This window comes from Manacus candei, unplaced genomic scaffold (assembly GCF_025592945.1).
Source record: "Manacus candei isolate 608988 ecotype Guabito, Panama unplaced genomic scaffold, ASM2559294v1 h1tg000018l, whole genome shotgun sequence".
Classification (NCBI taxonomy): Eukaryota; Metazoa; Chordata; class Aves; order Passeriformes; family Pipridae; genus Manacus; species Manacus candei.
Window position 1 is genome coordinate 23,108,949 of NW_026138066.1, and position 13,990 is coordinate 23,122,938.

The 13,990-nt window shown below is 41.4% G+C and overlaps 1 protein-coding gene across 10 annotated transcripts in view; it reads right to left on the minus strand.

Moving 5' to 3' along the window:
• Positions 1 to 13,990, minus strand: part of CALD1 (caldesmon 1) — a 197,098-nt gene that overhangs the window by 83,234 nt on the left and 99,874 nt on the right. For all 10 annotated transcript variants that reach the window (XR_007904050.1, XM_051784451.1, XM_051784443.1 and 7 more), the window contains one exon: positions 13,520 to 13,631. Coding sequence is in view for 9 of the 10 variants with exons in the window: in XM_051784451.1 (XP_051640411.1) it covers positions 13,520 to 13,590 (71 nt within the window). In the remaining variant the exon portion in view is untranslated. The remainder of the gene's footprint in view (positions 1 to 13,519; positions 13,632 to 13,990) is intronic.

The following is a 13,990-nucleotide window of genomic DNA, read 5'->3' on the forward strand; positions in this document are numbered from 1 at the left end:
TGTTTTGTGATGTTTACTCTGTGTATTTATGCCTTTATCTCCTCAAAGCAAGATATTATATCCAGCAAAACCCTGCAGCCAACAGACTGAGAAGTCACATTTCCTACAAAGTCAGCATAACCACAAGCATGCAAGACCTATAATGATATCAAAGTCAGTACATCAGGATCTCATTGTAAGTATGATGTGAGCATGATAGGTGAAATCAGGATGGAGCCAGCAAAGCAACAAGGAAACAGATGAAGAAAGTTAGACTTTTAAGATGTGAGTCACCAAAACAACACCTTCAAGGACTTCTCTTTACTCAAAGTGTCAAAGCTGGTGACACAGTTGAAGTCTTTCCTTATCATCATAGTTTAATAGGTACCATATTAGTAATTAGAATTTGGCTTAAAAATCAATGACAGAGTACAGCCTAAGTTGAGGGAAGAACAACCAATAAATAAATGAGGATGGATGTGTGACAGAAAAGTCATTCCTGGTCTCCAAGACGAAAAATTAGATTACAGTACACAAAATATTAGATTACAGATCCATTATATTTGCCTAAACATTTCTGGTTTACCTTGAAGTTATATTTTCTTCATTCAATTTATGTATATCCTGTACATGTATTCAGGTCTGACAAAACATGATAATATTTTCATTACTCAGTAGGAGGTTTTCTCATATTAATTTAACCACCAATATGTTCTTTCCTGTTAGGATATTGAAATGACTCAACCATCCCATGAAAAATTTTGGTGAGAAATAAGACTGTAGCCCTGAAGAAACTTAAGCAACCCTCCATTCTAAGATAATTACATGCTAATGAGAGAAAAGATTCTCTAGCTTGTACAAGAGAGAAGGGGAAGGCAGGCAGAATTAAACCTTTTCCTTAAACAAGTTCATCTTATGGCATTCCAGCACAGACAAACCCTCCAGCTATCATAACTCACTGGCTTGAAAAGGTCATTAGAACTCTGTCCCGTTTTGTTGGGGGAATGAAAAGCCAAATTCGTAGCCATGACATGAAAATTTGCCCTTGGTATTGCTGTGGGATGATTTGAACCCTGAAACCCTACAGAGGCATTTCTTGTGGGCATTGTTCATGAAATATCAGCCCAGCACATGCACACACATTCTCTGTGTGACAGTCACAAACACACCCTGCAGCCCCAGTGAGCGCAGCAGTAGCATCGATACAAAATACACAGCAATCCAGGCTATGCTTTTCTCCCTCTTTCTAGACTTCCCTACCCAAATATTTCTTTCTCTTTTTCAGACCAGCCTGAACATGTGGCACCAGACACATGATGCCTGCACTCAAAAAGTTAGCTGCAGTGGAAGTATTTTGTTATCCATGTCGCTGACCTTCAGAGGAATACCCCACTGTGCAAGCTGGACCATAAAAGGAATCCATGTGCTGCCAGTGTTTAGAAAAGCCATCTCCTTGTCTTTCCCAGCTATGGTGCTGCCTTATTAAGACACTGAAGTAGTAGCCGCTGGAGAATCTCGGGAATGATCTGAGCAACACTGCCTAAAAAAAGCTTGTCATTTTGTATGTGCTGAATATGAACTTGAAAAAGCTGTGAGGACTGTTCAGCTTGGTGATTACAGGCTAGTAAGAGAAACCTATTCTAAAGAAACTACAGTCGTGCTATTCCTATGGAAATACACGATTTTTTTTTCCTTTCCAACCAGTCATAAACATTTTCTCCGTGGGAAAAAGGGAGAAAACAGATTGAACATTGAGGACTTCATCTCGAGGGATGGCATGATGTGACATACTAATGCAATGGTATAATCATCTCACGAGAGTGCACTTGGACAAAAAAACATCTGTACATGGATCATGAAAAGGGCTTTCCTCTCCAGTCTCTACTGTGCCCTGGTCCTCTGACAAGATGATAAGCACTAAGTGCGAGGAGTGAAGGCAGCCTTTCATGGTGGTTGACTTTTCAACTGTAAGCATTTCTGTGAAAATCTGATTGCTAGGTTTTGATTAAAAGTTTTTGAATTCACATGGAGGTTAAAAATAAATTTATGAGGTTTGTTGGCTGGTTTTTTCTTCCCCCTCCCAAAAGATCCATTTCACTAAAAGCCATTTATGCCATTTATCTTATTTTCTCTGCTAAAAAACACAGAAGGAAAAGGTTTTATTCTTTATATTAAGTAAGCATTCTGCTCTGGGGTCAACTTCAGCCCTATTTATTTCTCAATACTGTATTATAACACTGACTTTCAGAAATTCCCAGGATTGATACACAGAGTATCTGATTTTCTGCCTATCACTTTGAAACCAGCTTGCTCCTGTTAGCACTGTCTGCTTGTTGGAATTTTGCTCAAGAAAAACATCCTACCCACCCCCAAGCCCAAAAGAGGTATTTCTGAGAGTTAAGCTGTCTTGTGGTAAGAAACTGTATGTCTTATGAACAAGTAACTGTATATGTTTCCAATAATTTCTGCAGTGCTATTCTCATTTTAAAAGTGATGTTGCTTAGATTTTTCTTTCTAGTCTCTCCCTATTCACCTTTGAAATGTAATAGTCCAAGGAATTCAGCCGCTGGGAGCAGGAATAGCTGTAGTCATAGGCTGACTCTGCCAGCCTTCCCCTGATCTGTACCTGACCCCATACAACATGTAATGTTAAGGCACTGGAGGTAGATCAATGTCTGGGCTTCCCTATCTATTATCATCTATGCCTCCCATCCCTCCACAGAGCCAAGTTAACAGCAGAAACAAAAGCAGCTATAGGAAGCAGCAGGATTTGCATGGAAAGTGAGGATCAACAGAGATTACTCATCAGGGAGTCCAGCACCAAAGCACCTCATCACAGTTACAGAGTCCTGGTCTCTGCACAGAAGTAGTAAAAGTTCACCTCAAACCTGGTTCGAAACCAAGTGAAGTAAATCAGTGTAAACCTCCCAGCCCAAATTACAGAACAGTTGGGGCTGAACGGGACCCCTGGAGATCATCTCGTCCAACCTCCAGCATGACTGGCCTTACCCTCCTGTGTTGTTTCACAATAAGACCAATTTTGCAAGAGGCTTGGCTGACAAGCAGTAAATTGAGTCACGGTAATTTGGTTACTTTCCCCTGTGTGCATTTAATTGACTTAAAAATTTACCACTATATACATCAGGTTTAAATAATACAAAGAGGGTTCACAAAGAACAAAGCTCTTGCTCAAGTCAATCACTTTATATACCAAGATGTTGTCTCAAGTTGGCAGAAGAGGTAAGTAATAGTATGGAGAAATAACTTTACCAAACTTTTGAAGAAGCCCTGCTTTTGAGCACTAATTTTCAGCACTTCTCTTACGGTCTCAGCACAAGAACACAGCCTGCCTAGAAGGTAACCTTTACCAGAGCAGTCCCTGTTGCTGGCTTAAAAAATATCAGCATCAAAAACGGGTCACAAACTGCCTTAAAGGAAACTGAGGTGTGTTTTCAGCAAATGACAGGGAAAAAAAACAACTCAAACAAAAAGAGAGCCACAATTTGCTGTTGAGTTGCAGTCTTCTCTTGATTTTCTGTCAGCATGGCAAACTTGCTGTCCTTGTATTCAACAGACTATCCAGTAAAGACTACTAATAAGCAAGTTTATTTGGACCAGTAAACAGATTTTCAAGTAAAGAGGAGAAAAAGATGTATTTATATTTCCTTAATGTAACCAAGATGACCCTAACCTTTAGCTGTCACACACACTACCCACCAGTCTATACTTTCCAATAAGTGAAAAGAAAAGCATGCTGCTCTACTTTTCCACTTCCCATCACCCTTGCTGCTCCCCAGGAAGAGAAGGGCTCAGCTGCAACACTGGCACAAATGCTACTCCTTCTAATCTGTAGCTGTGTCACTTCTGTTAACCTGACCCCTCTGGTCAGGCTGCAGGCCAGCATTCCCAGGGGCTGCGCTGTCATTACACTTCTTTTCTAAGGAGTAGTTTCCCACTGACCTTATTTCTGGCCAGGAATATTTCTAGAGCTGCATGCTGATGAATTAAGTCAACCAAGAAGCACAGTCACCTAATGACTTTATTCTATGAAAGACCTTGATCACACAAGAACAATCTGCTGGTGAGAGGGATTTTCCTTGTTTAGCATGAGCTAATAAGTAGGTTATGATGAGAGAAATAAAGCTGCTGATAAACATTTATCTTCAGTAATTAAAAACTAATTTAAGGGCTCAAAACCAAAAATGCAGAAGCTAATCCACCAAAGAGATGCTTCTGCAAGTTGAAATCAGTTTGGAGTTCCATTTGCAAATCACATTTTCCCACCATAGTTCTTTCAACTGAACTGTAAAAGGATGACTTTGCCCAGGCTGCCAGCAATTTGATAGTGTTTTCATACTTTGCTTATTTGTGTGTAAAACTTGTTAGTGTTTGATTTTATTTAACCTATTATCCCTGCAAACCAATGGACCTAATCTTTTTTAAAGGGAAATCTAATATTCTGATTATCTGGTTTAATTTAAGATATTAGATCATAAAGACGTTAATAAAATGCAAACTCACACTGAGAAGCAGATGTTCCTAGGAGCACACTGGCTAAATTTATTTTCATGTCACTCCTTAGAGAGTCTTACAGCTGGGCAATAACTTCAGTCTCTATCATGCCTAATAGCTTCTACCATTCTGAGCCCAGAATGCCCTGAAGAACTAAGCAACAAGTTCAACAATATTTTTGTTCCCTAAGAAAAAGGCATTGCAATCTAACAACTAAGGGATCATATCCACCCAAGTCTGGAAAGCTGTGGGTTTAGAGGCTGTTTCTAGTTACTCTCTTCTGTTCAGAGCAAAAGAGCAAATCAAACACTGACAATGTTCTCCTTCGGAGCAGCCTCCCCCAGACACCATAATACCTACCCCAGACACAGAGTTGTGTCACCACATATGCAGAGCAGCTCTTTGGGCTCAGGACCACCAGCCCAAGTCTGCCCCCAGATGCTCTACTCATAAGTAGTTGCTCAGCCCCTGGGGCCAGGGTGTGGGTGCTGTGGCAGGAGGGCAGTGCAGGGCAGCCCTGCTCACTTTGCTCCCACCTTCCCTCTTAGGCAACAGCAAGGAGGGCTGTACTCACAATCAACCTGCATGTCAGGGGCTGGGAGAAGTAACCAGCTGTCTGAGCAGCACTTTATGGCCTTCTGTTCAAAAAAAGCATCAAGACCCTGTGTGACCTACTTCAGTGGGCAGGCTGAACAATCAGGATATATGTCATCAGCCACCTGCAACATGCATATGGAGCCAACAGAATATATTATGACAGATAAATGTATCAAATGTATTCACCTGAAAAATAGTTTTAAAACTTTTTTTAAGACGGGGTATTCAACCATCAAATTCTTTCATATGGGAACAGCACGGTATTCCTTTTGCTTTTTTTTAGACTAAATTAAATTTGTTGCAGAGCATCACTATTAAAAATAAGGCCTTATTTAATCAAAAGAAGGGTTAATGTAGAATTGTCAGCAAACTCATTTGTAACTATATGGATTTGTGTGATGCAGTAGACACAATCTTATGGCCTGAGAATGCTTCTTTATACAATGAATTAAATTAACCCTGCCCCTTTTGCTAGCTGGATATCAGGTATGTGGGAAATGACTAAGCAGCTGAGAGCTCGATTATGTACTTTCTGTCTAGGGAGAAATACAGATCAACTGGGTTTATTTAAGAAGAGAGACTGGGTTAGGCATCTAATAAGACTTAGAAATAGCTCTGGGGCATTTTTCTGACAACTGAATACTGACTGTCCAGATTACTGAAGATGAGGGACTGTTCTGCTTAGGAAAGACTGACAAAAATAGACCAGGGATGAAGAACTGAACCTCTTTTATTCTGAGTCAGTTTAGAACAGTGTCTTTGGTCTCTGTTTTATGGAGTTAACTGAAGGCAACCTACGTGAAGGGCTGAAGTACTCCTTACCAGGGAACAGAAAATGCTGCTGAGGAATCTGAGGTTCTGTTTCTGCCTGCAAGGGGCATACATAGCTACAGTCACAGACATCACACTGCTCCACTGGGGCTGGTATGGGAAGTTTGAAGGCTCTCTGCCTTCACAACCTTAGGTCAATATTCAGTTAATGCAGCTTTTTTGCATTTCAAGTATCCAAAGCCTTTTGTGTGAGCAAATTCAGAGTGCAGATATGATTTACACTGTTTGAAGGTGCAATGAGAGATGGACAGTGCTGCAAGAGCACTGCAGGCTACTCTGGCTTAATAGACTGCATACTGCCAGTTTTGCATATAACATACTAAAGAGATTTTATTTTTCAACAAAACATGGTAGGAAAGCCACTGACACTTATTTGTACTGAATCAGTTACATTCCTTCAGCCTCATGATTTTCGTTGTGCAATGCCTGTGTTTTGGTCTAATTCTGAAAATTATGATAAAATACCGTATTGTGTTACTCCTCACATGGTGCTCTTTTAAACAGGTATACTAAAATTGTCAATAATGAGCACCAAAAGCTGTGTCTCCATGCCCATATTTATTAGGTATTTAAGTAAGACCCAGTTCATTAAGGACTTCAATCTAGTTAAAGCTCATAAATATACAGTAGGAAAAAAAGGGCAGACTTGCCTTTGGTGGTAGGTGGGTTACCTGGTTATAGGATTGGATTTCTCTTTTCACCCGGGAATTTCCAAAATTCCTTGGTGTTTCCAAAGCCCATGTGCCACTCTGCTGAATGGGATTAAAGGTGGAGCATTTTGTTAGCTGTCTGGGTGCTAGATTTGGGCTGTCCTCCCAAAGGCTTGGCTGGTACAGTACATGTAGTACAGTGATTACAGAATGATCTTGACATATATGTGGATTACTATATGAAATACTAAGGACCTGATTTTGTTGTATGCTTATGAATTGCAGTTGGTTTAGCTCAGTAAAGTTCATACTCTACATGTCTTATTTGAAAGAACAAAGCCTCTTTTATAAAACATTTCTTCACAACGATGTTAAAGAAAATATAATCTGAAAAAAACCCACACAATAGCTGTAAAATTATGCCATAAATTCTACTGAGCTTTGCATAAGTTTGGGTATTTCCTCCAGGGCATTTGAAAAGCTACAATAGCAAAGACTTGTGTGGTATCCACTCTCACTTGAGAATGGCTGTTTTAATGAGCCACTGGGTCATGCTTTTCTCTCTGGGTTTAAGAATGAGCTCCAAGAACTGCACGACAGCAATGCAGTGTGAAGGGCCAAACCCACCTCAACAATCCAAATATGTCCTGTCAGTCCTGGAGTTCAAGGCAGCTGTGGAGACAGGTTAACAACTGGAGCACTGTGCTTCAATTTTTTTCTCAACTCTCACGCATTTCTGATCCTATTTATTCATTGTCTTAATATTTAAGTCTTGGGCAGACGATGTCATGTCTCAGCTCTGCCAGAAGGTGAGTATTTTACAGAAAGACAAACAGAAACCCTCAAAGTATTTGCAGCTTCAGGATATATGAAGTTTGTGGAGACATAAAGCCACTGTGGTTTCTGTTCTAGTAGCAAATAAGGCTTGGAATAGACAAGGGTACAGCCCTCAAGAGGACAGAGGCTGAACTTTTGGGTAAGCACGATTGTGAAATAAAACATGAACATTGGGAAACGACATGGTACACGTATGCAGCCAGCTCCTCTTATGTTTATATATGTACTCATTGAAAACTTGTATTAAGATCATATTCTCCTTTCCCTGTACACAAGCCTGAATTGAAGCACAGTTGAAGCACTCTGGGAACAAGAAATGGGCAAGTTCTAATCTTTCAAGAAAAAAAAATAAAAAATGGAAAGGAACCATTTGTGTTCATTTCTAAACTCTCAACAGTGTTTCACATTTGTTACTAATGTACACCCTATACTAGGGATAATGCCAATGCAGGAATGAGAAGCAGTTTCAAAAGCTATTTGTGGTCATTCAGTGTTGATCTAACATGGACACACACTTACCCTCACCATCCTGGACAGGAAAAGGAAATTGTTTACTTTCTGTGGGTGACAAGGATGACACTTCCTGGCTCTACAGAATCATTTAGATGCTATGGAAACAAATATGTTCTATCTTACCTCTCCAGAAGACAAGAAACAAGAAACATGCTTCTCATTGTCCTGCAAAGATGTACCCTGCTGGATTTACCTTCTTAACTTGGTGAATCAGTCCTTTGTATGTTTACCTGAGCTACACGAGACTCAACAGGAACAGTAAAATGTTAAATGCCTTTCTGGTTCTGTACATGCCTCCATGGATCTGGACTGAAATTCACTTGACTCCTTTTTCAGTCATACCAAGATAAGTTTTGGAAGTAACCACCTGTACTCTTTTTACCTGAAGTTGCACTAAGTAAGTTACCACTCCAGGAGGCTTTAAGCCTGCTGCAGGCTGCTGCCATCCCTGACCTGCAAGCTGGGTTATTTCCATGAGCATTCCCCAACCCACATCCAAGAATATGAACCACACTGCCTTATAAAACTGTTTAAGTGAGAGACTGGAAGGAGTTTCTGATTGAGCCGTTGGATCCTTTTTCTTTTTGTTTTGTTTTGGTTTTTTTTTTAAGAATTTTTAACTACTGCCCTTAATAATCTATGAGGAACTATACAGTTTTAATGGCAGTGTTTTTCTGTATGTCCTATTCACATGCCCTTTTTTGGGGTATATTTAGTAACATCTGATTGGTCTGCAAAAAGATGAGCCCTTTAGTCAGGACAACTGTGACCCCTCTCAAGACATTTTACAGGATGGATTTAGAGAGTCTTTTCAGTGATTTGTGATTTGATGCTATATAGCCACTTCTCTTTACCCTATTTTTACAACAGGATGACCTACACCTCTCCTTCCCCATGAAATGACCTGCAGGCCCTTAGGGAAGAACATTACACAGGGCAAAGCTGTGGTTCAGATTCAAAGTTAAGCTTCAACTTAATGGAGACCAATCTGACAATGACCTTCCTGAAGTCTTCAGTCATGATGGTATGACAATGAAGTAAATTGGATCAGCTTCGTAGTACAATTAAAAAAGAAAAAACCAAAACAACACGAACACCAAGTAGAGGTGAAAATACATTGCTGGTACAATGGCAAGTCCTCCAGTCATAAAACTGAGGCTTAAGTGCTACATAGATTGACCTGAGAACTATTCTTTAGAGAGTTTAAGGGGTCAATTTTTTCTCTCAATTATGCTGAAGTCAAGGAAGTAGGTCTATTGTCACTTCAAGAAGTATTTCACCTCAGTTTTTCACTGCAGCTGCATGCAACTGTGGCAGACCAAAGTGCATCAGCAAGATAGAAAGCACCACTCCTCTAGACACACACACACTCTACCCAGCCCCAGGCTAAATTCTTCCAGTGTCGGTTACAACATCAAAATGACAAAACCCAATGGTTTTGTTCAAGAGAACATATTTTACTGTCTAGGAAGAGGCACGAAGCAGCAGGTGGTATTTGTTTTTTCCCTTGTTGAAAGTCAATCCCCTGTGCTTCAATTACATATGGGATTTTTTCCTGTCACTTAAGTGCAACCCATTTCTGTAACAGCCCTGACACTCCAGCACAGTATGTACCCTGTGGTTGGGAAGGTAAAGCATTCATCCAGCTCCTTCAAGGCTGCCACTGAGACTGCCTCATAAATCAGCTGGCTGGAATAACTCAGGTAGGGCTTAATCCAAAGCCCACTGAAGTTGGTGGAAAGCTTCACACTGATTTCAGCCAGCTCTGGACTGATACCTCAGAGCCTTATACAACCATTGTCCCAGGCAAAGGACTCCCTCTGTCTCTGGGGAGCAGGACAAAGCCTTGGCTTTGCCACAGAGCAGTTAAAGATGTAGCACATCCCATCACCCAACATCCCTACCCCTAGGTAGGGTCATTTTTTCCCTGACCTCACGCCTGACCAATACAGACCAGATGAAAAATTCCAGGAGACTGGCACAGCCAACACTGCCATACTTTGTCCTGGGTTTCCCAGTCTATGCCTGAAAAGCCTTGCTCTCCCATGAGGTACAAGGGCTGCTGGGTCTCCGCCAGCCTCAGCACGTGCAATAAATCTGACAGCCTGGGAGAAAGCTGGACAAAGTCCCATATGTCTGCTGTTGGACACATGCCCCCTAGACAGGTCTGCAGTGCTGCTACAAATATGTTGATAGGCCTCCAGAGATCCAGACAAATATAAATAGTAAAAAAAATTCCGACTGGACAAAATTTCTGGGTGGGCGCAGTGAGCCTTTGTGGGGAATCCAGAATGTGTGGGACATCTAGAAAAGGTAAGAGACTAAAATGTCAAAAAACACACTTGCTTTCTGAGCTGGTGTCAATTTGTATCTGAGTTGCCACAGTATGAACTACTAGCCAGAGCACATACCAAGGGTGAAACGCAATGCTGGTCTTCAAAAGACAAAACTGGCCTCTTCACAGGCTCAATCCTAAGCATAAGAACTCACAGTGCCAGGGCTACACAGCACAACAAAGCATCATTTCCAAATGATTTCTAATGGAAAAAAAACCCTAAAACACAAAGCCTAACACCAGACTTCCAGGACTGAACTTAGACTAAGTTTCTCCAAAAATTAGACTTAAATAGCTGGGCACCAGTGGCTCCAGCATCACAGGCACTTGGGAATCTGGTGGCACATGTATCCTGACCAGTCCCAACACGGCCTCTGGCCCCTGGTAAAGACACAGTAACATCAAGTCACTTCCTCTTGGGCATGAGGTGCGTGAGTCCATGCTGCTACAACACATTTTCACCCCTCAGACTTTCTTGGGCACAGGCATCAGGCTGGAAAGACATGCATTCCATGTACCTTCATTCCAGGAAATGGCAAAATGTGTCACTTCAACTGGCTGAGCTACAAATACTGTTTGATGTGGTATGCTTGAATCTGGGGGTTTACTGTTCTGTTCAAAGGAGTCTAAGCAGTGTCTGGGAGACCTAGCAAACATGTTACAGTCTACACAATCATCCTTTCCAATAGAAATGCTAACAACCAGTGGTGGTTTCCCCACAGTCAGGCTACAGCCCACAGTTGGAGAGCTGACAGAACATTTTTAACCTCCACTCTGCACCTTAGGGCTCCACAATTCGCTTCATAAAATGCTTGAAAGCGTTCAGAGGAAAGCCTGCTGTAGCTCATGACACGTATGTGAAGGTGTTGTGGTCATATTTTAAAGGTAAATATGATCCCCAAATCCCTAAAAATCTGAATTCACCAAAACCAATCCAGCATCACATATTTATTTGTTAATGACTGCCCCAGTGCTGCTGCCTTTCACTAGACATGAGCAGTGCAGTGCAACGGGGACCAACACTGAGCTCAGCTCCTCCTCCACGTTACCTACCCCTGCTGGAGCAGATTTTGGGATTCCCTGGCTCCCAGGGTCACGCCTGAATTTGAGAGTCAGGTTCTGTTATTGTTAAGGCAAACCAAAAATGAAAAAGCCAGACTAAATTATTTTTAAGATCTCGAGATTTTTAAAGCGGTCTGATGACTTTAAAGGAGTCAGACTCGTGGTACATGAATGCTTGGAGTTGGCAGCAGTGGAGGGAGTACAGCAAGAGTTAGTGTAGAGCAATTTATTGTTAAAAGGTTTCAAATGTGTGGGAAAGGCCATGGAGTGCATCTGCAGCAATTTGGGAGAAAATAGAGACACAGGCCTAAGCCCTTTTCTTCTGGCCAGGCTGCCATAGAGCAGCTCCTCCATGAAGACTACCACACTAAATCTCAACAAAGCCACCCTAGACATGGCTAAAACACTTTCCAAAAGCAGGGGTGGGGTATATACCCGAAGCCCTGGATTTAAGCTTCAATAGTGGCAAAAGGCAGAATCCTTACCCCCAATTCCCTGCTGCCTTCACAATCCAGCCATGGCTGACACCCAGGCCACCCCACAGCCTCTGCACACTCACATAAGAGTCTGGAGGTCTTCAAAGGGAGGTCAAGTAACATTTTTCTGTAGTAGAAAACACCCTCCAAACTACAGCCCCCAGCATCCTCCACAAGCCACCCAGAGTCCCTATTCACAAAAAAAAAAAAAAAAAAAAAAACCACCTAAAATTTGAGCCTTTCCTTAAACAAATTTTCTTAAAGCAGAAGTGCACTGCAAGTATATAAACATCACGTGCTATACCATACACTAGCATGGGCTCTGCAGTCCCTCCCATGCTGCCCAACACACACACACAGCCCCAGGCCTGGGGGAGACTTTCTGGCAGTTTAGTGCATGGCACATTTGCTGCTCTGCCTTTCAGGGATGGCAATGGCTGCACTGTGCAAAGGGAGGCTGCTGCCTCATTTCCCTTTGGCCACCACACTTCACAGGAGTTTATTTATCTGCCAGCAATGCTGCTGCTTTCCAGAGCTCATGGGTTCAGCTCATAGCCTGACAAGAGCTCACACACCCAGTTTTGCATGGCAGCACTCCCTTTGTGAAGAAAGTTAGCTATTGCATCTCATCTACCTGGGATTCCCTCCTGCTCCCCAAGTATCATCAATTTTCATTAGACAGTTGCTGATGTAGCAGGACCTTATTAAAAAGTTCAAAGCAGGCATACAAAGTGTACTGCATTCTGCTGGCTTTCATTTAAAACTGCTCTGAAAAATCACTTTTCTTCTGTAGCATTCAGAATCCAAAACACCAGGGTTTTTTCAGATCATGGGAAAGGACAGAAATGAAAATGAAGTCCATATTCAGAATGAAGTACAAAAATGGGAACAAAATGTGCTTAAACCTAGCTTTTATTTCTTTAAATCAGCACAGCATTAATAAACTAAATCAAATCTTTATATCACTAAAGACATTACAAAAATAAGTGGAGCCTGACTTTCTCTCTGCATATTCCAGAGCAAATCATTGGAAATCCCACAAAAGCAAAGAGAACTATACAAGTGTAAAACAGGTTAGCTAATGAAATGTATTTCCCAGTATTTTCATGGTGTTTCTTTCATAAATTGACAACATCATACCCACATCAAGTTCTGCTTTCATTTTCACCAAAATAAATCTGTAATAACTGGTAGCAAATGCTGCCCTTGTTGCCCCCATAAAGTGACTATAAATGAATAAAAAGCAACAGGCAGTACAAGCACAGCAGCAATTGCATAGTAATGGCAGACAATTCACAAATATGCTATACTGCACATACCAAATCTATCTCAGCTTTCAATTGTATCTTACAACTTTAGCTCTAGCATACATATTATCGAACATATATAAATATCTGACAAACACAATCCCTTCTGCACAACACCCATGTAGCATCTGAGCATGAGCTTTCCTATCAGTGATTTCACACACCCATATTCCACCTTTGATGTTCACATAACAAAATAACTGGAAGCCAGGACATTTACAACAGCCTAAGCGAATTAGACACTGGACACCCCTCATCTCTCCCACGATATTAACTGAAGCTATTTTCTGGCACATAGACATTAACACAAGGACTCTTTGGTTAGCTGTAGCACACTTTGGAATTTGAGACAGAGATTCTCAAAGCCACTGCTAGTCAAAGGCGACCCACCAGCACCATTTTCCGTATGCAGTACCTCACCTCTCTGCTTCAAGGCGCATTTCCTCACGCTTTTGCCTCCTGAGTTCTCTGCGGCGTTCAAAGTCATCCATGGTGGGTGTTTAAGCGTTTCAAGCTCTGGAAAGATCCAAATCTGAAAGGGAGAGGATCACTTAGACGAGAGCGAAAACACAATGGATGTGTTCAAACGACCGAGTCCGTTTAGTTTTGCTTTGCTGCCTTAACTTCGCTGTAACTATTTTCTTTTTCCATCAAAAAATTTAACTTCCTCAGCATTGTTGAGATAAACAAGATTAATGAAACGTCTCGTAGGATAAACATAGCCCGTGCCTGCGTTTAGTTTCCTAGTTAAAATTAAATCAACATGCTTTAAGCAAGGGCTGTATACATCTGCTAGCCGCAGACTAGCTATTTGTAACGTCACAGGTCTTTTCCACAAACAAAAGCAGCAATTCAGCGGGATTTTAACTTTAAGCTTCAAATTTTTCGTCA